A 25,614-nucleotide genomic window follows, 5' to 3' on the forward strand; every position below is an offset into this window, starting at 1 on the left:
TTTAACTATATCCCAAAGGATATAGATTCAGATTTTCAATTTTTCAGTATTATAAAATAATGTGAATATTCTTATACATACATTTTTAAACACATTTCATTATTTCCTTAGTGTAAATTCCTAGAATTAGAATTTCTGACTAAAGGGCATGTTTGTTTTAAAGTGTTTGGATTCAAAAAACAAAACAAAACAAAACAAAATAAAGTGTTTGGATTCAGGGCACCTGGAGGGTTCAGTGGTTGAGCGTCTGCCTTTGGCTCAGGGCATGATCCCAGGGTCCTGGGATCGAGTGTCCCATCGGGCTCCCCGCAGGGAGCCTGCTTCTCTCTCTGCCTGTGTCTCTGCCTCTCTCTGTGTCTCTCATGAATGAATAAATAAAATCTTTTTTTTTTTTAATAAAGCATTTGGATTCATGTGATCCAATTGAATTCCAAAGAGGTTGTAAAAGGTATATTCCCCACAACAGTGTAAAAAAGGACCCACTTAACTGCACTTTTAGCTAGGTTAGGTGCCATCTTTAAAACATTCTTTGTCTAAAAAATACTTAATTGGTATCTAATTTTTGTTTGATTTCTATTTCTTTGGCTATAAATAAATGTCCCATTCATGTTCTTGGCCTTTTTTGACTGGTTTTAAAAATTGATTTGTGGAACTTGTCATATATTTAGGATATTGACCTGCCATGTTCACTGCAACCATTACTCTTGCTTAATCATTTACATGTTGCTAACTTTGATACTTTTAAAATATTTCATGTCAATTATACAAATATTTTCCTTAATGATTTTCACCTTTGGCATTATGCTTAAAAGAGGCTCTCCAACTTAAGATTTGTATTTTCCTATTTTATTTCTTTCAGTCTGTCTCTTTCTCTACTTAACTCTTTGTAGGTATATGTATACAGTTACGTATGTATATGTGTACTATATGACATGGGGTAGATCCAGCTATACTCGTCCAAATAATTAAACAGTAAGTACAGCAACATTAATTGGGTGCATAGAATCTCATTGTATAGATATGTCATAATTTATTTGATCAGTCTGTGGCTGGACATTTTTGAGGTTGGAAAAGTTATCCCCACTTTTTTCTCAATATAAAAATTTGACACAAATCTCCCTTATAAATTCTCCAGGCTTAGTGTCATTTCTGGATGTGTAATTTGACTATACGAGTGATTTCATTTTGGAGCAGGTTGGGTGATGACAAGGTGTGGCTCTAGTAGTAGATGACTAAAATGGAGTGTAAAGGTCATTAGAAAGGAGGAGTCCTTTGTTACTCATACATAGCTCACTCTTCCCCCTGGTATCTGCCCACACTGCGTTTGGAGCCTCTGAGGCTCTGCCTGAAAGAGCATCTTCTCCCTCTACTGAGCCACCTTTGTGAGTTTGGAGGTGGAACTTCTGCCCTGGTTTATCTGTCCCGTTTGCTTTCTGTTTTCAGAAATCACAAAAATCTCTGGTTTCTCTCTCTCCTGCTTTGAGTATCAAAATGGATTTACTTAAAAAAAAAAAGATTTTATTTCTTCATGAGAGACACAGAGACACAGGCAGAGGGAGAAGCAGACTCCTTGTGGGGAGCCTGATGCAGGACTCGGTCCCTAGGACCCCGGGACCATGACCTGAGCCAAAGGCAGTCGCTCAACCACTGAGCCACCTAGATGCCCCAAAATGGATTGACTTCTTTTTGTAAATCTTTCCTGTTAGTTTTTTTTTCCTGTTAGTTTAATGGAGTTTGAGAAAAACCACTTTTTTCTTTTTTAAAACAACATTACAACACAGAATTAGGCAGACAACTCTGCCTACAGGAATCCTCTCTGTTCATAACCACAGGCCACACTACTACTTTCTTTCTCTGATGCCGGTGTACTGCAAATTCTGCTAATGCTACGGAGGAAAAAATAGCCTTTTGAGAGCCTAATAGGGCACTGGCACACTAGTATTGCTTGCCACACATAAAAAGCACAATTTTCTCTGAGTTTTAGCCTTATGTTATTCCCAGACAACTGCCATGATGATTCAAGCACAGAAACACAGATGCCTGGCATCTGTGTAGTAGTGTTCTAGTTTTTCCACAGTTGGCCATACCTCTGTGCACAAAAATATAGCTAGACATATGAGCACAAAAACATGAACACAACTGTACTTATATCCTCATGTATATATATTCACATTGATTACATAAGGGGGAAAGAAGGTAAGTGGAGGAGAGTAACACAGAATAGTAGTCAAGAAATAATATGAGGCTTTATTGTGGAGATCATTTCACCGTAGACACATATATCTATAATCATCACATTGGACACCTTACACAATGTTATATGTCAACTAGATCTCAATAAAGCAGGACACACACATGTGCATATGTGGTAAATAATAGGAAGCTAATTGAAAAAAATAAAGCATTTGCAAGAGACCGAAGAGACAAGGGAATTTGTAAAAAAATGGAAGAAATAGGATCATTCTCCTGTAAAGCTCAGGTATTCCTGTTTCCAATGTTTCTGAGTTTCTCCTTCACTCCTCTGTTGTAAGGTGGACTTAAAAATATTAATGTCCACGTTTATTCTTTTTTAAATAATAGCTTTATTGATATATAATTCATATACCATAAGATTCACCCTTTTGAAGCATATAATTCAATGGTTTTTGGAACACAGTCGTGCACGATCACTACTATCTAATTCCAGCACATTTTCATCACCCCCCAAAGAAACCTCATGTTCATTGCATTCACTCCCCATTACCCGCCCTCCTCTGCCTCTGACATCCACGAATCAACTTCCTATCTCTATGGATTTGCCTATGCTTGACATTTCACATACAAACATGGATAACGTATGGCCTTTGTATCTGGCTTCTTTCACTTGCCAGAATGTTTTCAAGGTTCATCCATGTCATAATCATGGATCAGCACTTCATTCCTTTTTAGAAGTGATATTCCACTGTATACATACATCACATTTTCTTCACTTTGAGTTTTTAAAAAAATTGTGATAAAAAGCACATCACATAAGATCAATGATCATAACCATTTTTTTTGTTTTTTTTTTGTTTTTTTTTTTAAATTTTTTTTTTTTTATTTATTTATGATAGGCACACAGTGAGAGAGAGAGAGGCAGAGACAGGCAGAGGGAGAAGCAGGCTCCATGCACCGGGAGCCCGACGTGGGATTCGATCTTGGATCTCCAGGATCGCGCCCTGGGCCAAAGGCAGGCGCTAAACCACTGAGCCACCCAGGGATCCCTGATCATAACCATTTTTAAACTTACAGTTCAGTGGTATTAAGTACATTCACACTGTTGTGCAGCAGGCCTCTGGAACTTTTCCTCTTGCAAAACAGAAACTTGATGCCTGCTAAACAACTTCCTATTTTCCCTACCCCAGTCCGCTAGCCATCATTTTACTTTGTTTCTATGAACTTGTCTGCTTTAGATACCTTATATAAGTGGAATTGTACAATATTTGTCATATTGTGAATGGCTTATTTCACTTAGCATCATGCCCTCAGGGGTGACCTATACTGTAGCATGTGATGGAACTTCCTCCCTTTATAAGACTGAATACTATTCCTTTGTATGTATTTATGATATTTTGCTTATCCATTCATCTGTCGATTAACACATTTTAAAAATCCATTCATCACTTGCTGGGCATCTTCGCTGTCTCCACTTTTTGGTTATTATGCATGCTGTTGGGAACACGTGTGTATGGGTTTTTGTCAGGTCATTTATTTTCAGTTGTTTTGGGTATATACGTACGTGTGGAACTGATGAGTCATATAAGACAACATTTAACTTTTTGAAGAATTGCCATGCTGTTTTCCAAAGTGGCTGCGCCATTTTATGTTCCCACCAACAGTGTGTAGTGTTCTAGTTTTTCCACATCCTTGTCAACACTTGTTATTGTCTTCTTGATTACAGCCATTCTAGTGGGTGTGAAGTGGTAGCTCACCTTGGTTTTGATTTCCATTTCCCTAATGATGAATGATGTTACATTTATTCTTTAAGTGGAAGAGGGGAGGGGAAAATGGCCTAGTTCCTTTACTTTCTGTTACTGTGATATGGCGTGGTGGGGAATGTAGTGAGGGAGGATCATTAGGATTGCTCAGGTAAAACAGAATATTAATGCTGTTGATAATAATAGCACTAAAATAGTAAGAGCTAACAGTAACAGGCACTATTCTGAGTGCTTTTACATGTTATCTCATTTAACACTTGGAACACTCACACCTCCATCTCTCTGTTTTTAAAAAAAGATTTATTTATTCATGAGAGAGAGAGAGATAGAGAGAGGCAGAAGGAGAAGCAGGCTCCCTAAGTCCCAATGTGGGGCTCCATCCCAGAACCCCAGGATCATGACCTAAGCCAAAGGCAGACACTTAACCGACTGAGCCACCCAGGTCCTCTCACACCTCATATGTATAGGAATATCTCCTTCTTCAGAAGAATCCTTGGAGGATTCCTTCAAAGGGGATCCTATCTTTTGATCTCTGGTTGTTCTGACATTTTTCTTCCACGTGGCCATCTGTGTCCTCTCTCAGCCCTACTCCGAAAAGGCCTTCCCTGAGACTCCACTTTCCTTCCTAGCTGACAGCTCATTCCACTTAGATTCTCACCGTTAGTGTTTACTCCGGACCTGGGATTACTTCTTACCACTTAAGGACTAAGAAGTGAATATATTTTTAGCTGACTGATCTTCTCCACTAGACAGCTCTTTTAGCAGAGAGCCCGAGTAACAGAAAGTGAGACCTGATCTACTGTGTTATTCCTTCTTCTTTCAGTCCTGTGTGTTCATACAGGATTATGGGGCCATACCAAGCTCATCCCCTTTGGTCCACTGCCTCACTGCAAAAGTTCAAAATGACAGTTGTGAAATGTATCACAGAAAGCCAATGAGAAGGGCTGAAATGACTGGAGTGGGCTGGCCTGAAGTGTCCTGCTTTGAGAAGTGTGTTACAGCTGTCTGGTGTTAGGGCTGGAAGCCAGTGAACTAAATTTAATACTTAATTTCAGACGTTACTGATAACATCCAAGTTTTTGAACACTAATAACTTATGGGTTGTTTTGTTCAACTGACTGATTAATTATAACCTTAGTCACGTCATCAACTTTTCTTGTAAGTTCTTTAGCTTTCACCTGGTTTTGCTAGCCCACAATCAACAGACAAGCTGCTTATCTGAGTGGATGACATTTAGTGAGTTTGAGCCCATGCACATTTTGTGGACAACTGAGCTCTGAAGTTATCTATCAGCAGGAGATTTTTTTGGTATAATTATTAGAAATGAAATTCAGGTATAAAAAAATTGGATTTGTGCTTGACAGTTCAAACAGAAACTTAATTCATTGTAATGCAACCACATAATCACACCGAGACACCAGTATAAAGAATCAAATCTGCTTTAATGTTCAAACAAATATTAAACAACAGGTTCAGCTTACAAAAATAGTATTAGATGATCATCTCAGTTATGATTGCTGGGCAGATACTCTCATATCAGACAGATCATGTTAAGGCTTTTTACTTTTAAATACCAGTTACACTGGTTACACATTCCATACAATGTGGATACTCTTCAGGGGATAAAGGTAATGAGGAAATGTGATTCTCCTCTCCCACAGGTGTGTACATAGTAATATAACATGTTTGAATTCTGTTGTAGGTTAAAAATCAGAGGAGAGCTGTTCTGAGGATTAGATTAAATCCCATCTACTAAGGGCAAAATATAACAGGCAGGGTCAAAGAGGAAAATAGTAAAAATATATCGGAGGTATTAAGAGATGAGAAAAAAGAGATTACAACAACCACTTTCCATTGAGAGAGAGGTAAAAAAAGGCTGTTAAAATTATTTTCCACATATTTGATTGAAAATTTTATAAACAGCTTGGAGACATGATAGCGTTGTATGCTTTATAAGAGCTATGTATAAATTGCTCATATTAATTTCTTGATCCTCCTTGGGATCTGAGAACCAGTTATTGTGCAGTGCTTTGGAGGAATGAGTACGAAATACCAATACATGGGTAAGTATAACATGTATATATTTTGTATGATTAGTCAGAGGTGTCCATAACTACTATGTGAATTTTTGAAGTAGATCTCCTATAGAATTTTACTGAAAAGTTAAGAACACATTTAGGCAAAGTCACTACCAATGACCATTCAAAAATCATTTTTCACAGTAAGAGACAGAACATAGTGTTGATACTGAGAGTTGTAAACAATGTTGAGGAGAAATTCACTCTCTGTAGGTTTCACTTTTGTCTCTGTTTTCTATCATTGCCTGTACCTGAGGAGAATGAAAAAGAATTTTTTTTCCACTTGCAATTTTGGTCAACTTGGAATTTCCATATCTTGTGAAGTTAAAATATACAGAAATTTAAAATATAAAAGTCCTTGTACTGACCTAGTACAAATAATTTAGACTTTGATAAGTCAAAGATACCTGTTGTAATTTCAGGGGAACCATTTAAAACATATTTTTAAAAGATTTGCTTATTTATTTGAGACAGAGAGAGGTAGAGAGAGCAGGGTGGAGGGGCAGGAGATAAAGTGTCAAGCAGAGTCCAAGCTGAGTGCAGAGCCCCATGCAGGGCTCAATCTCGTAACCCTGAGATCACGACCTGAGCCAACACCAAGAGTCAGATGCTTAACCAACTGCGTCAGCCAGGTGTCCCCATTAAAAAATATTAAAAGGAATTATTAGAGCAGTGACTCTATTCTGTATGATACTGTAATTATAGATACATTTCATATATATTTGCCAAAACCTATAGAATTTACAACACAAAGAGAGAATCCTAATGTAAACCATGGACTTTAGTTAATACTAATAATATATCAGTATTAGCTCATCACTGTAAGAAATGTACCATGCCAACTCAAGGTGTCAATCATAGGGGATTCTAGGGGTGGACAATGGGGAAAGGAGAGGGAATAAATGGGAACTCAAGGTACTTTCTGTTTAATTCTTCTGCAAACCTAAAAACTACTCTAAAAATATAGTCTATCAATTTTTGAACTCACCCTAATGGGAAACCAACAAAAAAATTTCAGAATGTATAACTTCTAAACTAATAGAAAAATGGAGTCATAAAAGAAGGCAAAAAGTAGAGGAAAAGAAATGGAAGAAGTAGAACAAATAGCATATGCTTGGACAATAGATGTAAACCCAATTATATCTTTAATAACATCAAATATAAATGGGCTAAAATTAAAATCTTGTCAGGTTTGAATAATGATAAAAACTTATATGCTATTTATAAGAAAGACATCTAAAACTTAAAGACAAAGTAAAGTTAAAAGGATATCATATCATTTAAAAATTGACTAAAATAAATCTGAGACAGCTATAACAATAACTGAACAGAGTTGTCAGAGTTCACGATATATCCCTTAATGATAACAAGGTCAAGTAACCAGAAAGTTATAATAATTCTAATTCACACATACCTAATAATATAACCTTTACTACATATACACAGCATACATTAACAGAACTAAAGGAGATAGGCAATCTTACAATCATATCAGCAGACTTGAACAACGTATTTAGCAAACTTGATCTAATGGACATATTCAGAACACTTTCTAATAATTGCAGAATAAAGTTTTTCAACCCTAATTAACTCATTCACGGTTAACAATGTGTTGTATTATAAAGCAAATCAACACATTTCAAAAATTTTAAATCTTGTTTTATGAGTAAAGTGCAATTGACTTAGAAATCATTAACCAAAAGGCAATTAGAAAATCCAGTATTTGATAGTTTATATAAATAATATCCCTAAGCCCTTGAGTTGAAGAAGAAACATAATAAAAATTGGAAACTATTTTGAACTAAAGAAGTGGAAGTACCAAATACTTAAACTTATGTGATAAAACCTTAAATGCATATGTTTTATACAAAAAAGTAAGAGCTGCTTCTATATGCAAGAAGAAGCACTTACAAAATGAATTCTGCAAATAACACCTATACACTATGAACAAAAATCAATTGATGTGATTTACCACCTTCATAAAATGAAGCATAAAAATCACATGATTGTCTTAATAGATCCAGAAAAAGCATTTGACAAAATTTAACACCCTCTCATGATTAAAAATTCTCAAAACAGTAAGAAATAGAAGGAAGTCACCTCAACATAATAAAGGCCATCTATGAAAAGCTCACAGCTAACATCATACTCAGTGGTGAAAACCTGAAAGCTATTCCTCTAAGTTCAGGGACAAGAAAACAGACCCCCTCTTGCCATTTGAACATAGTACTGGAAGTCCTAGCCAGAGCAATGAGGCAAGGAAAAGAAATAAAAGGCATCTAAATCAAAAAGGAAGAAGTAAAATCATCGTTTCCACTTAAAATGAATTGCATTTTCTAGTTTTTTTGTAAGAGAAATATTTTAGACCATAGTCTGAATATTGTGAATGGTATGTTGTGTAGATTGACTTCTGTCATTATTTCTCTAATGAATGTTGAAATAGGAAAAAGAATTCTAAAATTCTTATAGAACCACAAAAGACCTTGAATAGCCAAATCAAGCTGGAGAAAGAACAGAGACGGAGGCATCACACTTCTTTATTCCAAAATACATTACCAAGGCACGGTAATAAAAACGATATGGTACCAGAATAAAGACAGATATATAGAACAGAATATAGAGCCCAGAAATAAATCCATACATACACAGTCAACTGATCTTCAACAGGATGCCAAAGCTACACAGAAGGAAAGGAAACTCTTTTCAACAAATGGTGCTGGGAAAACTTTTTACATACAAAAGAATGAAACTGGATCCTTAATAAAAATAATCAAAATGGAATAAAGACTTAAACATAAGACTTAAAACTGTAAAATTCCTAGAAAATAATGTAGAGGGAAAGCTTCATGACATTGGTCTTGGCAATTATTTCATGGATGTGACACACAAAACATATGCAACAAGAAAAATGAGACTACCCCAAACTAAAAGTCTTCCACACAGCAAAAGAAACAACACAGTGAACAGGAAACTTACAAAATGGGAGAGAATATTTGCAAACCATATATTTGATAGAGGATTAATTCCAAAATATGTTTTGTAACACTGACAACTCAAAAGTAAAAAAAAACAAAAAACAAAAAAAACAACCTAATTTAAAAATGGACTAACTTAAAAAAGGACTTGAATACACATTCTTCAAAGCAGGCATACAAATGACCAACAGTATATGTATATGAAAAAATATGGGATCCCTGGGTGGCGCAGCGGTTTGGCGCCTGCCTTTGGCCCAGGGCGCGATCCTGGAGACCCGGGATCGAATCCCACATCGGGCTCCCAGTGCATGGAGCCTGCTTCTCCCTCTGCCTGTGTCTCTCTGCCTCTCTCTCTCTCTGTGACTATCATGAATAAATAAATAAAATCTTTAAAAAAAAAAAAAAAAAAAAAAAGAAAAAATATTCAATGTCACTAATCATCAGGGAAATGCAAATCAAAAACCACAACAAGACATCATCCAACACCAGCTGGGATAACTATTACTAAAACAACAAAGACAATAAATGTAGGTAAGGATGTGGAGAAATTTGAACTTTTGCACACTGTTGGTGGGAATGCAAAAAGAATGTAGCCACTATGGAAAAAAATATGGAGAATCCTCAACAAATTAAAAATAGAACCAGAAATTCTAATAATTCTAATAATTGCAGAATAAAGTTTTTCAACCCTAATTAACTCATTCATGGTTAACAATGGGTTGTATCATTGTTAAATTCCACTTCTGGGTTGCTCTATTTATTCAAAAGAATTGAAATCAGGATCTTGAAGAGATATGTTCACTGCAGCATGATTCATAGTAGTCAAGATGTGGAAACAAAATGTCAATCAACAGATAAATGGATAAAGACAATGTGGTATATCCACATAATGAAATACTATTCAGTTTCAAAAAACAACAAAGTTCTGCAATATGTGACAATATGGATGAATAAAGACATTATGCTAAGTAAAATAACCCAGTCACAGAAAGACAAATACTGCATACTACTTACATGAAGTATTTAAAGTACAGATTCATAAAATCAAAGAGTGGTGGTTGCCAGGGGTTAGGAAAAGGGGGAAACGGGAGTTGCTAATTAATGGACATAAAGTCTCAGTTAAGGAAGATCAATAAACTCTAGAGATCTACTATACAACATTGTACCTATATTCAATATAATGTATGGTTCACTTAATAACTTGTTAAGAGAACAGATTTAATGTTAAATGTTCTTACCACAATAAAACTTTAAAAATAAATGGAAGAGACAGTGAACAGATGCCAACTCCAAGATGATCCAATGTTGATATTATTAGATAAGCATTTTAAGGCTGTTACTATAGCTGCATTCAATGAAGTAAAGGAAAATATACTGGAAATCAAAGAAAATATAAAATATACCAGAAGATAAATAGCAAATAAAGAAAAGGACCAAACAGAAATTTTAGGACTGAAAAATAAAAAATTCACTGGATGGGCTTAATAGGGAATATAGATGACAGAAGAAAGAGTCATTGAACTTGAAAATAGAGCCAAGAAGTTCTTTGACCTGGAGAACAAGAAAACTTGAAAGAAATGAAGAGAACTTTGGAGAATCTGTGGGATAATATCAAAAGGTCTATCATAAGGTTAATTTGAGTATTGAAAAGAGGGAGAGAGAGAGAGAACAGGACAGGAAAATGTCTGGAGAAACTGTGGCAGACAACTTCCAAAATTTGGTAAAAGATCTAAATTTATAAGATTTAAGCAGTTCAGCTACCCCCCCCCCCCCCATCATAAATTCCAATGAACATCACGGTAAAACCTCTGGAAACTAAAGAAAATGAGATTATGAAGGCAATTAGAGAAAAATGGCACATTACATATAGGTAACAACAACTTGGATGACTGTGGGTTTCTCATCCAAAAGTATAAAGGCCAGGAAGTAGTGAAACCACATTTTTAAGAGCTGGACAAGTCAGAATTCTATATCCAGCAAAAATGTTCTACAAGAAAGAATAAGTCATAGATTACCAGGTAAAAGAAAACGATAAGAGTATTCTTTACCAGTAGTGCTGCAGTACAAAAAATGCTGGAAGAAAATTTTCAAGTTGAAAGGAAATAATTTCAGAGAGAAACACGGAAATTCACAAATGAAAGAAGAATATTAGAAATAGAAATTATCTGGATAAATGCAAAGATTACTTTTTTTCTCTTGAGTTCCTTAGAACACATATGATTATTTAAAGCCAAAATTATAAATTTATTATAAAAAAAATAAAGCCAAAATTATGGGATGCCTGGTGGCTCAGTGGTTGAGCATCTGCTTTTGGCTCAGGTTGTGACCCTGGGGTCCTGGGATCCTGTGACCCAGGTCTCTGCAGGGAGCCTGCTTCTCCCTCTACCTATGTCTCTGCCTCCCTCTGTGTCTCTTGTGAATAAATGAAATATTTAAAAAATAAAAATAAAGCCAAAATTATTGTCTTGTGAGGGTTTTCACTTATGTAGGAAAGTGATAGACAAATTTAACATAAAAGAATAGATGGGACTAGAGGACTCTATATGATTATAAAGCTTCCTTTTCATGTGTAGTGACACAGTATCAATTTTATACTGTGAAAGGTTAGGGGTATATATTGCAATCCCCAGAGCAAGCACTAAAAAATAAGAGGTATAGCCAACAGCCAATACACAAATTAAAGAAGGATAGTAAAATTATTCAAATAATCCAAGAGAAGGCAATAAAAGTGGAATGGAAGAATAAAAGAGAAAAAGGAAAACAAATAATAAAATGAGAGCTCTAAATTCAACCATATTGATATTTAGGTTAAATACTAAAGACCTAAACCAGGGGTTGGCAGACTTTTTCTGAAAAGAGCTGAATAGTATATTTGAGGCATTGCAGGACACAAACTATCTGCTGCTCCTGCTGCTGAATCTTCCTCCTCCTTCCCCTCTTCTTGTACTTTTCTTCTCCTTCTTCCTCTCCTTTCTCTTCCTCCTTCTCATTCTCTTCCTCTGTCCCCTTCAACCATTTTAAAAGGGCAAAATTTTTCTAACCTTGTGGGCCATTTAAAATCAGGTGGTCCATAATTTGCCTACTCTTGTTCTAAATGGTTCACTTAAAAAGCAGAGCTTATCAGAAAGGATAAGAAAGACCCAATTCTGTGGTATCTACAAGAGGCACAATTTAAATATAAAGCATAGATGGGTTGAAGAAAAGTAGTTGAAAAAATATATACCAAGTAAACTGTAAGATATGAAGGTCGGACTGGCTATATAAATATCAGAGAAAATAGACATCAAGGTAAAGAATATTACCAAAGAGAAAGATGGTCATTCATAATGATAGAAGAGTCAATTAATCAGAAAGACACAATAATCATAAATGCACATATTATCTTACTGTTTTCAGAAAATTTCCTGGCCTTAGCACAGGAAAAGAGAACCCAAAAGGAACTCTGCAGACCTTTGAGTTAAGAAGACGGAGCTGAGATCCTGGGGAAACCAAGACAGTTATAGTTTACAAACCAGAGATGGGAGAATGGCACAGAAAGTGCTCTGGAGATCTGCAGAAGGTCCCTGTCAAGTAAGGTATCCCCTGCATAGACCAGTGCATGTGTGTAAGAAAACTACCAGAGGCCATGGAAAGAACCAAGCGAGGAATAGTGCCTATTACCACCAGTCAAACTGGAAAACCTCATGATTCATGGGTTGAATACTCAAAGAGTCTTGCCTCAGGAGTAGGAAATAATTAGCCCTAGACTGAAAACTCTTCTGTTCCTCTAAAAAAATCTTAAAAGTAAGATCTGAAAAGATCAAGCTGTTTCCAAGTAAATTAGCTGGGCCCCAAAATAAAGTCCAAGAATATTTTACAAAAAAAAAAAAAAAAATCCAGCACCCACCAAAGCAAAATTCATAATATCTTATATGAATTAAAAATTGTCAGGCATATACCTACAACTAATACAATGTTATGTGTAAATTATATCTCAATAAAAAAATTACCAGGCATATAAAGAGGCAGGAAAATTAAAACTGTTATTATAACTATATTCTCTATGTGCAAAAAGTAAAGAAGAGATATCATCACTCTGAAAAGACACAAACTAAACTCCTAGGGGTGTAACTACAGAATTATAATATATGCAGTGAGAAATATACAGACACTTCATTATTAATGCCACTTTAGACATTGTAGAAGGCAAGATTACTAAAGTTGAAGACACAGTGATAGAAAGTATCCAAAATGAGATAAAGAGAGGAAAAATATTTTAATACAGAGAATCAAGTGAGCTGTGAGACAATTTCAAGTGGCCCATTATACGTGTATTTGGAGTTCTTAGAGGAGGAGGCTGGGACAGAAACATCTTTGAAGGAATAGTGGCTGACAAATGTCCAAATAGGATGAAAACCATGAGCCCACAGTTCTTAGAAGTTCAAAGCACCACAGCACAAGAAACATAAAGAAAACTAGAACAATGCTACTGTAAATGAGAGTTGAATTGATCAAAAATACTTTTTTTTTAAAAGATTTTATTTATTTATTCATGAGAGAGCAGAGAGAGAGAGAGAGAGAGGCAGAGACACAGGCAGAGGGAGAAGCAGGCTCCATCCTGGGACTCCAGGATCACGCCCTGGGCTGAAGGCAGGCATTTTAACTGCTGAGCCACCCAGGTGTCCCTGATCAAAAATACTTTGACAAACTTTCGGACAGCAATCTTTTAAAGCTGAACTTATGTAAATACTCTCTGACTTAGCAATTCCATTTCTAGGTATGAACCCCATAGAATCGCATGTACATATGCACCAAGAGGTAAGGACACAAATGTTCATTTCAGCATTGTTCATAACAACCAAAAGTCTAACTCAGAGTAGAGAATACAGAAATGAAAAGGAATGAATATGCACAAAATGAATGAATCTCATAAACATACTGTTGATCTAAGCAAGCCAGCCCCCAAATAATACATAATATTGAGTTTATTTATATAAAAATCTAAAAAAGCCAAACTAATCCAGAAGTCAGAATGGCAGTTATTTTGTGGAAGAGAAGGGTAGTGATTGGAAACAGGCACCATGTGGGATTCTGAGGAGCTGGTAACGTTCTATCTCTTGCCTGATGGGTAGTTTCATGGGTCTATTCAATTAGTGCTAATTAGTCAAGTTGTACAGTTTTGATCTGTGTAATTTTCTGTATGTATGCTCAAAAAGTTTTGTAAATGGAAATAGACATATTTAACTACATTACCAGAATAAGGGAGAAAAATCATGCAATCATCTCAATAGATATAGAAAAATAAGTTGATAAAGTTAATGATACATGATGAAATGACGTCAGAAAAGACTAGATGAGAACTTCCTTAATATGATTAATAGTATCTATAGAATAGTACAAACATCATACTTAATGGTTAAATAGGGAAAAAAAATTTTTTTAAGATCAAGAGCAAGCAAAGTGAACCACTGTAGCTATTAATTCTTACATTAATGCTATTGGAGATCCCTAATTAGTGTACTATTATCAGTCAATATCCCAACAGGAAATAAATGGCACATTCAAAATAGAAGAATTCAATGAAAGTTCATTCAGAAAGGGTTTATTTAAAAGAATTGGGCATAAGAGACTCACAGAAGATAATGCAATAATCCAAAGCCAGCAAAAGTGGAGCTAACTTCTAAATCATGAAGGTCAAGACGGGGGGGACATTACTGGAATTCAGAAACAAAGAGTTAAGCAAAAAGACATCTTGAGAGGAACAGTGCTCACAGACTCTAGACCCATCAAAGGGAAAGAGCCAGGGAAGTAAACCGGATCTCACTCTCTTTCCTCTTTCTAATCTTCCTCCAGGGTTTCCCATTGGCTTAACCCAACCAGGAGTCAGAAGGAATGAGAGCCTGTTGATCTAGTCCATATGGATTAGCTACTTTGTAGGGCAGAAAAGAGAAAAAGGTGGATCTGAAGAGGCACACAGAAGATGCATAATAAATGCAATAAGACAAGGGTGAAAACAGGGTAAGGACTGGAAAGCTCAAATAAAACTGTCACTATTTGCAAATGATAGATTGTATATGTAGAAACACCCAAAAACCCAATTTACAAATACATGTTTAGGATTAATAAGTTGAATTTAGTAAGGTTGCCGGATATAAGATCAACAACAACAAAAAAATTAGATTTATTTCTATATGCCAGGAATTAGAACCTGAAATTTTAAAAACTTCTATTTACAATAGCATCACAATTATAAAATACCCATGAATAAGTGTATCAGAAATATGTAAAACCTTTGTGCAAATGATGACTATACTGAGAGAAATTAAAGACCTAAATAAATGCAGAGGATAAAGGATTGGAAATACTCATTGTTTCAAGCCATCCTTTCTTCCCAAATTGATCTACAGATTCAGTGCTATCCTAATAAAAATCCCACCAGGGTGCGCTTCTGATTGTGTGTATATAGGTCTGTGACTTGACAAATAACTCTATATTGATACGGTAATGCACAGGCCTAAGAATAAGCAAGATATTTTAAAAGAAAAATAAGATGTGAGGACTTGTTCTGATTGATATTAAGGTTTATTTTAAGGTATACTAACATAAGACAGTCTCATATGGAGCAAGGATAGACAAATATTCCATCAGAATCAAATAAAAAGCAGTGTGGGAGAAAAACCATGAGACACTCAACTCTAGGAAACAAGCTGAGGGTTGCTAGAGGGGAGGTAGATGGGGGATGGGGTAATTGGGTGATGGGCATTAAGGAGGGGACGTGATGTGACAAGCATGATGTGACAAGCACTGGATGTTATATGCAATGGATAAATTATTGAACACTATATCTGAAACTAAGTATGTACTATATATATATTGACTAACTGATTTAAAATTTAAAAAAGATTAACAACAACAAAAAAAAGCAAGGTGGGAGGTATGGTCTTTTCAATAAAAGGTGCTTGTTAATTGGATGTCTGCTTAGGAAAAGAAATGAAACTTGATCCCATATCCCACCCTACACAAAATCAATTCCGAAGTGACTGGACAGTAATGCCAAAGGCAAAATAAACTAAGTTTAACTCTGCCCCCCACCTCCAACCCCGTCCCCACCAAAAAAAAAAAAAAAAAGAAAAAAAGAAAAATCCACAAACTTCTATGAGATAATATAAGGGGTTATGGTCAGGAGTTTAGACTAATGAGACTTCTAAAAGAGGACAGAGGACACCAGAAGTACTAATCATAAATTTAAAAGGTTATTAAATGTTACTGTATCAGAAATAATAATTTCTGTTCATCAAAAGACACTTCTAAGAGATAAAAAGGGAAGGCAGAGAGCAGAAGAAACCTGCAAGCAACACAACAAAGGGCTCATAACCTTCTAGAACATGTGTAAAATCATGACAAATGAGTAAGAAAAGGACAAAAAATCCCATAGAAAAATAAGTATTTCCCAATGGCCACTACACAAATGAGAAGGTATGCAGCTGCCTTAGTAAAAGCAGATTGAAGCTGCAGAGATTACCAGTCATCCATCAGTATGGCTAATGCTAAAAAGACATTAGCATTCAACACTTTAAAAATGCTCACTTCGTGATAACCCATGGAGTTGTACTTGTTTTGTTTTGTATGCATGTACATGTGCTGTATTTTATAATAAACAGAATTAAAACTTGTTCTCTTTCTCCTATGACATACCTGGCCCAGCATAAAACTGAGGGGGTCTTCTGGCTTTTCAAAGACTAAGTTTTCAGTGATCTGCTGAGAGAGAGCATAAGGCATCACATTATGGTTCTGAACTAAAGTTATATGGTCAGTTCTAGCTGAAGTCATCTCTTGCACTAACCTAGCACCGCAGCCTTTTAAAGAAATTCACGGACCTCTACAAAGTGACAAATTGCTTTCTTACTATTGATAAGATTAGGCAAAAGATATAGAGCAGGGTTAATGAATAAAATCATTCATCTCTGTTTTATATGAGGAACACGAGATTCACTGAAGTTAATTAACTTTCTTCAAATCACAAAGATGAGAATTGGCAAAGTTAGGCTGGAGCTCTGGGTTAACAGTTTGCATAATCTGTGCTCTCACCTCAATACTCTACTTCTTTAAACTTTAACTTTTCTAGTTTAAATGTGTTTTTTTTTTCCAGTTTAAATGTTTTGAGGTGGGCCATTCTCATTTTACACCTTTCTAACCACAAAGTTACTACTTGTACATACACATGCATTGCTGGGTAATAATATTAACATAAAAATAAACATGTCAGGCAAACAAAACCCACCAAACAACAAAGAGGTCATAAATGTAATCACTTCTTATAATTCTATATTGAGCACGGAAATAGCATACTTTCAAGGAGGTTCCAGCCCCATATCCTGTGGTCAATAATATTTGTAATTTCAAGAATTAAAAGCAACTTTTAACTACTTCTTTTTCTCCCTAAAGAATACAGGCTTTTAGGTGGTCAGATTGGTCATCTTTTGAAAGTATTATATTGCTGCCTGAAAAAACTTTTTTTCCTCTCCTTTTCAATTGACAATATTTTGTCCTTCCCTCCCAGTCTGGCTCAAGCTTTAACCCTTGGCCAAGTTTTTCCCTATCAGTTATCCTGTCTGATCCCTAATCCCTCTGAAGGGCTTCATATCACACTAAGTAGCATTTCTTGGTGTTTGCTTTTTAAATTTTATTTATTTATTTGAAAGAGAGAGAGAGATTGAACGCATGAGTGGGGAGAGGAACAGAGGGAGAGGGAGAAGCAGGCTCTCCACTGTGCAGGCGGCCCTACACAGGGCTGGATCCTGAGATCATGACCTGAGCTGAAGGCAGACCCTAAACCGACTGAGTTCCCCCAAGCCCCGCCCCCTTTCTTTGGTGTTTATCATTTGCTACTTTTGGTTAATATCTCTCAGTGCACTTACTTCTTAATGAGATTATAATGCTTTTATAACAAAGGCCCATTCTTGTACCTCTAAAAGCCAGGTCCAAGTTTGTTTTTTTAACATTGTAATTACTGTAAAACTCACTCTTAAAGAATGAGGTTGAGAGGTTTACCTGGAATATCTGCAGAATGTGGTGCTTCTCCATGTATCGTAGTGAAACTTGATAGGGATCTTCATATACAATAGGAGGGAACTGCCTCCTGTAAGTTTGATTGTATCCAAAAGATTTCCTTCCTCCTTGGTATTCTGAAATCTCATCCTGAAATAGAAATATTCCCCCCAGAGTCTTTTTAATTAATAAAAAGCCCCAGGAAGTTTTGTCGTAATTGTTGCCCTTATCAGTGGCACCTGGTGTTGATGGGACCTGAACACCAGGAGTTGGAGGAAAGACACACTATCATGACAAATCTGACTGATCCTCCTGGCAATGTAATGCACCTTGAGTCCCGGGAGATACCTTATGCATCTCTAATCTACTTCAAATACTTTTCTCTTCACAGGGATCTCCAAAAGACTCCAGATTCCTCTCCTTTGCTAGAAGCCCAGAGAGGGGAAATGACTTAGGAAAGCAACAGAACCAGGACTTGAACCCTGAATCCTGGCTCATTCGTCCCTCCTGAATGGCTTTCCTGTAACAGAGAGGGCAACACATCTCCCACCCTTCTCCTGCCTTTCCTGAATCTCCTGACTTCCTGACTAAACTATAACGTGTTGGTTTATTCCTCATCTTTGATCCAACATGTGCCTTCTCCCCGCCCCCATACTACCAAACAGGCCCTTGGCTTGGCCTCCAGTGTCCCTGGTGGTCATCAAATGCCCCTTTAACCTACAGGCTTGGTTTCTGCGGCTTCAGTTTTTTCTCGACTTATATAGTCCAACTTGGATGAGATACAGGGGAATCCTTGGGAGTAGAATTGGTCTTTTGCTTGCAAATTATTGGTGAATCTGGCATCACAGGCATCCAATCCTTTCAGACCGGTTACACTTTCAGTGTCAGATTCAGCTGAAGTCCAGGAATTGTCTCGGTCTATTTCTTCCGTCTCAAATTTGCAGGGTTCTACTCTGGGTTCAGGCTCTTTGTATTCCTTACTGTAACCCAGTTGTCTAAATATTTTGTCATCATACGGGCCGGGTGCTCCATAGTCAGCCAGGTAGTCTTCTTTGTGATTCTCTCCATCCATTAAGGGGTCAGCCTGGTCATTGCCGTCATCCTTGTCAGCTGCAAGGTGCTCAGCACTATGGGCTTGCTCAGCTGCTTGCTCTTCAACTAGCTCAGGGGCTTCCTCATCCACGTCTGGGTAGGTCTTTATAAGCGTTCTGGGGTCACCTTGGGTAGACGGTCTATGACCAGTCTTTTCAGAAGTTCTTCGCTCAACCAGTCCAGACAATCTGCTGCCAATCTGTTCAGAAGTTCTTCGGTCATCCTGGCTGGACGTTCTGTGGCCAACCTGTTCGGGGGCTCCTTGCTCAGGTGCAACAGGGCTTCTGCCGACGACCTGCTCAGAAGTTCTCTGGCTGGTCTGGGTAGACGGTCCGTGGTTAATCTGCTTGTAGGCTCTTCGTTCAGTCTGGCTGGACCTCCTGCTGTCGGTCTGCCCGGAAGCTCGTCCCTCGGCCTGGCTGGACCGTCTGTGTTCCATCTGTCCATCAGTTCTTTGTTCCAGCGGAAGAAACATCTGGCTGTTAGTCTCTTGAGCACCCCCAGGGCCGGTCTGGCTGGACGTGGTGCCATGCATCTGTCCGTGCGCTCTTCGGTCACCCTGATCAGATGCCTGGCGCCCAGGGGGTTCGGACACCCTGCGGTCAGTCTGTCCAGACATTCCCTGCGCAGCCTGCTCAGCCGTTCTGGGGTCAGTCTGCTCATCTACCTCTTCTTCATCCTGGTCCCGCCAGGTGTCTTGCTGGCCATCTGTGCGGCTGTCATCTGGGGACTTGGCTGTGCTCTCGGGACCCAAGGATTCTGCGGGAGGTTCTTCCATGATCCGCACTCTGCACCCCCGCCCCCCCCGCTGGCGGGTCTAGGAGGCCGGAAGTCGCGGGGCGGGGCGGGGCTGGTCTCCTAGGTGACGTCGCGCCCACGGGCTTTGTTCCGCCCCCAGGGCGCCTGCTCTTCCGGTGCGCGTGCGCAGAGGCGGCTTGCGCCCCGCACGCGGGAAGAGCGCGCTTCCGGTGAGCGGAAGGTGATGGCCGCGTGCGTCGAGGCCCCGCGCGCTGGGACCCGGTGCCGCAGAGCCGACCCCCCGCGGGTCGAGGTTCCCCGCGGGTGCATGAAACGGGGTCGCCCAGGGAGCTAGCGGCGGAGGCCGCCGGCCAATCAGGTCCCCGCCTCGGGCCTGCAGCGCTGCTAGCTCCCCCCCACCCCCGATGTAGCAGGTGGGCCAGCCCTGTGGATTGTTCTGGTTTTTTCTCCTTTTCCTTTTTCTTTTTTTTTTTTTTTTTAACTTTATTTATTCATGAGAGACGCAGAAAGAGAGGCAGAGAGAGAAGCAGGCTCCGCGCAGGAGCCCAACGCGGGACTGGATCCCGGGTCTCCAGGGTCACGCCCTGGGCCGAAGGCGGCGCTAACCGCTGAGCCACCCGGGCTGCCCCCCCTTTTCCTTTTTTTTTTTTTTTTTTTTTAAGAAGCCATTTAAAAAAATCCTGCCTGTAGCAGCAGTGCCCATGGTGTTTTCAGGGGCCCCAGGAAGAGCTAAGTCCTCCTAACGCACCTGTCAGCGAGACCGCGGTCAGGTGGCGCCTTCCTCGCCATCAGCGTGTGGGCTGGGGAGATGCGCTCCCCCGCCGCGTGCTCACCACCTCGCAGCCCTGCGCGCCCACTGCCGCGGGACCACCCCGCTCTGGCTCCAGGGACAGGTGAGCAGCTGATTGCTCCCCTTTGGGGGAAGAGCTGGCTTGGCTCTTGGGAACTTGGGGCTGTGCAAGCCCTAAGGTGTGTGTGTGTCTGTTTTGTTTTCTGTTCTCTCCTCCCTCCCTGTTTTACCCGAATTACGCATCCATGGCTGGAAGTCTACAGGGAAGGTCGGAGATCTGGTGAGAATGAGTCTTTCAAGCACTCCATGTAATGGACTTAGAGCAGAAGGGAGGAAGGTTAGGGTTAGGACCTAGGGTCCCAGGAAAAAAAAAAAAAAGTATAAGAAAGGTGGGGGAAGATGGGAAAAGGAATATCTAACACGTGGGGAATTTGAAACCTGATGGTGGCCGCTGTGGTCTGGCTTTTGAGATGTGACCGCCCCTTTCTGAAAGAAGCTTTAGGAACCCACTTGAGGCCTGCATGCCCCTTCCTTTCAAGAGGAGGGCAGTTCAGAGGTGGTGATTGATGAGACATTTGTCTGACCCTTCAAAGCCTGGAGTCTCTGAGGCAAGCCAACCGTTGGTAATAGAATACCAGATACGCCTTTTTTTTTTTTTTTTTTAAGATTTTATTTATTTATTCATGAGCGAGGCAGAGACACAGGCAGAGGGAGAAGCAGGCTACATGCAGGGAGCCCAAGGTGGGACTCGATCCCGGGTCTCCAGGATCAGGCCCTGGGCCGAAGACGGTGCTAAACCACTGAGCCACCAGGGCTGCCCCGGATTCGCCTTTAATTGCATTCAATAATTAGAGGTAACACTTAAGATCCAAACACAGATAGCTAAAAAAGCAAAACAAAACAAAACAAAACCCCACAGCTGTGATCAAGAGAGGAGAGGGAGAGAGTGATGCCATACTTAGGAGCCAAAAGGAGAACCTAGGTACACCGAAGTAAAATCAGTTCTGTAACAGTTCCCAGAACATAGTAGGTGCTCAAGATGCGTTTGCTGAGTATAAACGTATGAAGCATCTGCCTCAGTTATTTATCTAAGAATGTGTAGAGCAAATAGACTTTGCCTTTGTAGTAAAATAGGGTTGATGGGCTATGGTTTACAATTTCAAAGGAGCAGTAGTTTTGTAGAATTTTTCTATTTATGAATTTGAATTCCATGGCTGTAGAAAAGTAAGAAAAACAAACATAAAAAAAATCAAATAAAATTGCCCAAACACCTTTATTAATATTTAAATGTATATTCTCCTAGAATTTCCCCCACTCACATCTATATGTCTAATAGCTATAGTTATGTGTGTATTTGACAAAAGAGAATCAAACTGCGTTTGTTCGGTAAACTGCATTTTTTCATTTAATACCGTGGTATAAATTTCTTCTTTGTCAATAAATGTAATCTAAATTAAAGGACACTGGCTTTTGGAGTTAGACCAAATTTGTTCTGATTCTGTACCTGTCACTCACTGGCTTGGGCAAATCTCATTATTTCTCTGAACCTCAATTTTCTCATCTTCAGATGAAAATGGGAATAGTATAATAGCTTTCAGAGTCCTTGTGACAAATGAGATAATATATATGATTAGTTCATATGTGTTTTATAAAGAGTAGCTATTTTAAAATTCATATGTAATCTATTATATGAATTTATTTTGTTGCTTTTAACAGTGCTGCATTGACCATCATCGTACAGACATTTTACAAGCTTGTCATGTTTTTCTCCTAAAGGTGAATTTTTAGTTGTAGAATTGCTTAGCTAAGAAAGTGTGCTCATTCTGGTCCTTGGAAAGTACTGTATTTTAAAATGCCTTTCAGAAAAGTTGAGCCATTCTATGGCTCCACTGGTCCTATATGAGAGTGCTATTTCCCTATACCAACACCATTTCTGAATATATTTTTATTTTTGTCTGGCTAAGTGAAAGTATCTTTTAAAATTTGTATTCTTTTTATATGTTTAATGGCTGTTTGTTTTTGGTAAATGTCCTTGTCATGCCTTTGTCCTTTCCTTGCTGATTTGTGAGAGCTTTAATATATATTAAAAATCTTATTTTTTTATTATATAAATTGCAAATAAAGTTTCCTGGCTTATTTGCTGTGTAGAAGTTTTATTTTTTTTATTTTATTTTTTTAACAAATGTGTTTTGAAACAAGCCACGCACTATTTTCAAACTAATTTTTTTTTTTTTAAATTTTTTATGGTCACACACAAAGAGAGAGAGAAGCAGGCTCCATGCACCAGGAGCCCGATGCGGGATTCGATCCCGGGTCTCCAGGACCGCGCCCTGGGCCGAAAGCAGGCGCCAAACCACTGCGCCACCCAGGGATCCCGAAGTTTTATTTTTTAATTTTTATGAAGTTATATTCATTTTTTTCTGTGTGTGTGTGTTTTTAAAGATTTTGTTTATTTGACAGCACAGGCAGTGGGGAAGCAGGGAGCCCAATGTGGGCCTCTGTCCTGAGCTGAGGGCAGGTGCTTAGCTGACTGAGCCATCCAGGTGCCCCTGTAGTTTTTATCTTTGGGTCATGTTTACAAAGACCTTCCTTATCTCTTAAGATTGCATAAATGTACCCTACCTGTATTTCCTTTTAGTACTTTTCAGTATGTGTGTATCCTCCCCCCTTTTTTTAAGTAGAGTTAAGTGCTCAAAACTTAAGTGTGAAGCTTGATGAATTTTTAGGTGTATCCATCCACACATACACCACCCAGATCAAGAGATAGACTGTTCCCAGTGCTCTAGCAGGTTTCCCCATGCCCCTACCCAGTGAATACCCTTCTCAAAGTTAAGTGCTGTTCTGATCTGTTTTTCACTATCTTAGTTTTTCTGGCTTTTGAACATCATACGGTATAACTCTTGTTCTGGCCTCTTATATAGTTATGAGACTCAGCCTTATTCGTACATGTAGTAGTAGATATTATTCATGGTTGCTGAGCATTATTCCGTTGTATGATTATACCATAAACTGTTGATCAATTCTGATGTTATTGACATTGTTTATAGCTTGAAACTATGAAGAACTTCTTGTGTGTGTGTCTTTTGGAGGACATAAGTGCTTATTTCTCTGGAATATACTAGACTAAGGGTTCCTAAGTCATAAGATAGATTTCTATTTGGCTTTAGTAAATACTGCTAGATAGTTTCCCAAAATGGTGGTACCGATTTACACTCTCACTAGCAGTGCATAAATGAGTTCAGTTTGCTTTGCATTTTTGCCTTTTACTGTTGGCTGTTCTAGTTTGTTGCTTCTTATTGGAGGTTTCATTTGTATTACCCTTATGACTAATCCTGTTGAGCCCTTTTACAGATACTTACTGGCATTTGGATATCCTTTTTTACAAAGTGCCTAGTCACATCTTTTTTTTTTTTTTAAGATTGTATTTATTTATTTATGAGAGACACAGAGAGGTAGAGACAAAGGCAGAGGGAGAAGCTGGCTCCCCGCAAGGAGCCCAATGTGGGACTCGATCCCGGATCCCGGGATCACGCCCTGAGCTGAAGGCAGACGCTCAACTACTGAGCCACCCAGGTGTCCCTTGCCCAGTTTTATATCAGATTGTTTGTCTTACTGATTTGTAGGACTTTTTTTTTTTCTAGATTTTATTTATTCGAGAGAGAGAACAAGAGAGAGGATGTGAGCAAGGGGGAGGGGCAGAGGGAAAGGGAGAAGCAGACTCCCACTGATCAGGAAGTCTGATGTGGGACTTGATCTCAGGACCCTGGGATCATGAAGACAGACTTTTAACTGGCTGAGCCACCCAGGTGCCCTGTAGGACTTCTTTACATAGCATGCTTGTATGTATGTGTTTGTATGTACGTGTGTATTTTTTAAACACTAAAGCGTTAAGCTTTCTTTTTTATTTATATATATTTTTTATTGGAGTTCGATTTGCCAACATATAGCATAACACCCATAACACCACTCATCCCGTCTGTATTTTATTTTGGTAGATGGTTTGTGATAGAAATCTAACTTCACCTTATTTGTAAAAGGTTAACTAGATATTGCAGTGCCTTTTTAAAAACAAAAAAAACAAAAAACAAAAACAAAAACAAAAAAACCTCATACACATTAAGCAGTCACTCCTCATTATCTCGCCCCCATAGTCCCTTGAAACCACAAATCTGCTGTTTCATGAATTTGCCTCTTGTGGATATTTTAAATAAATAGAATCATATAAATATGGTATTTGGTGACTGGGCTTTGAATTACTTAGCACGTGTTTTTTCAGGTTCATCTATATTAGCTGGATGTGGCGAGTCGGGGCCAGCCTGGGTGCAGGGCCAGGGTGCTCTGCTCGGCCGCTCTGCGGGCTGACCCTCCGCACCCCCGTGCAGCCCCCAGCAGCATCCACGCCCTTCCAGGCTGGGGCAGGTCCGGGAAGGGCCTCGGAGATGGAGTCGGCTCTTGAGGCAAGCTTCTCTCCAGCGGGGCGGTGGGAAGATTGATGGGGAGTACATCGAGATCCGGTTATGGAACACTGCAGGACAAGAGCGACTTAGAGCATGGTACAGCACTATTACAGAAATGCACAGGGCTGTTGTCTTCGTGTATGATATGACCACGTGGCTCGTTCTTATAGCCTGCCGTCTTGGCTAGAAGAATGCAAACAACATTCGCCAGCCAGTGACATACCACAATTCTCGTTGGAAAGAAATGTGACTTGAGAAGTGCCATTCAAGGACCTTCAGACTTGGCACAAAAATTTGCTGACACACACAGTATGCCTTTGAAACCTCTGCGAAAAACCCCAATGGTAATGACCATGTGGAAGCTGTATTTATGAGCCAAGGTCATAAACTTAAGAGCCACAAACCACTGATGCTTAGTCAACCCCCTGATAATGGAATTATTCTGAAACCTGAACCAAACCTTGCAATGACATGCTGGTG

At 38.8% G+C, this 25,614-nt stretch overlaps 2 protein-coding genes and 1 long non-coding RNA gene across 14 annotated transcripts in view; 1 reads left to right on the forward strand and 2 right to left on the reverse strand.

Annotated features, from left to right (window-relative positions):
• Positions 1-5,379: 5,379 nt before the first annotated feature.
• Positions 5,380-19,985, reverse strand: TEX55 (testis expressed 55). Of its 8 annotated transcripts, none has more exons than XM_072812091.1 (4): positions 18,758-19,983; positions 18,040-18,186; positions 16,684-16,743; positions 5,380-6,285 (listed from the first exon to the last, which is right to left on the reverse strand). In XM_072812091.1, the coding sequence occupies exons 1-4, from the start codon at positions 19,904-19,906 to the stop codon at positions 6,235-6,237; spliced, it is 1,407 nt and encodes a 468-aa protein (XP_072668192.1). In that variant the 5' UTR covers positions 19,907-19,983; the 3' UTR covers positions 5,380-6,234. The 8 variants fall into 8 exon arrangements, with proteins under 8 accessions (XP_072668192.1, XP_072668191.1, XP_072668190.1 ...); XM_072812090.1 differs by having other exon boundaries at positions 16,684-16,746; XM_072812089.1 differs by having other exon boundaries at positions 6,198-6,653; positions 18,758-19,984.
• Positions 19,986-20,154: 169 nt separating this feature from the next.
• Positions 20,155-25,614, forward strand: part of IGSF11 (immunoglobulin superfamily member 11) — a 199,470-nt gene continuing 194,010 nt past the window's right edge. Inside the window, exons 1-2 of one of the 2 annotated variants that reach the window (XM_072812100.1) lie at positions 20,155-20,300; positions 20,602-20,780. In XM_072812100.1, the coding sequence (XP_072668201.1) occupies positions 20,696-20,780 (85 nt within the window). In that variant the 5' untranslated portion in view covers positions 20,155-20,300; positions 20,602-20,695. The remainder of the gene's footprint in view (positions 20,301-20,601; positions 20,781-25,614) is intronic. The other variant, XM_072812096.1, reaches the window with a different exon arrangement.
• Positions 24,246-25,614, reverse strand: part of LOC140624992 (uncharacterized) — a 46,139-nt gene continuing 44,770 nt past the window's right edge. For all 4 annotated transcript variants that reach the window (XR_012024404.1, XR_012024405.1, XR_012024402.1 and 1 more), the window contains one exon: positions 24,246-25,202. This is a non-coding gene — a long non-coding RNA (uncharacterized lncRNA). The remainder of the gene's footprint in view (positions 25,203-25,614) is intronic.

Source organism: Canis lupus, chromosome 35 (assembly GCF_048164855.1).
Source record: "Canis lupus baileyi chromosome 35, mCanLup2.hap1, whole genome shotgun sequence".
Lineage (NCBI taxonomy): Eukaryota > Metazoa > Chordata > Mammalia > Carnivora > Canidae > Canis > Canis lupus.

Bases quoted from the DNA above. Each gene is read 5' to 3' on its own strand.
- TEX55 (XM_072812086.1), bottom strand. From the start codon at position 19,906: ATGGAAGAACCTCCCGCAGAATCCTTGGGTCCCGAGAGCACAGCCAAG. The intron at 18,187-18,757 runs GTAGGTTAAAGG...TTTCTATTTCAG, and splicing joins AAGCCGCAGAAACCAAGCCT to GATGAGATTTCAGAATACCA. The intron at 8,712-16,683 runs GTATGTCATAGG...CCTTCTGTGTAG, and splicing joins TCAGTTTTATGCTGGGCCAG to CTTTGGCATCCTGTTGAAGA.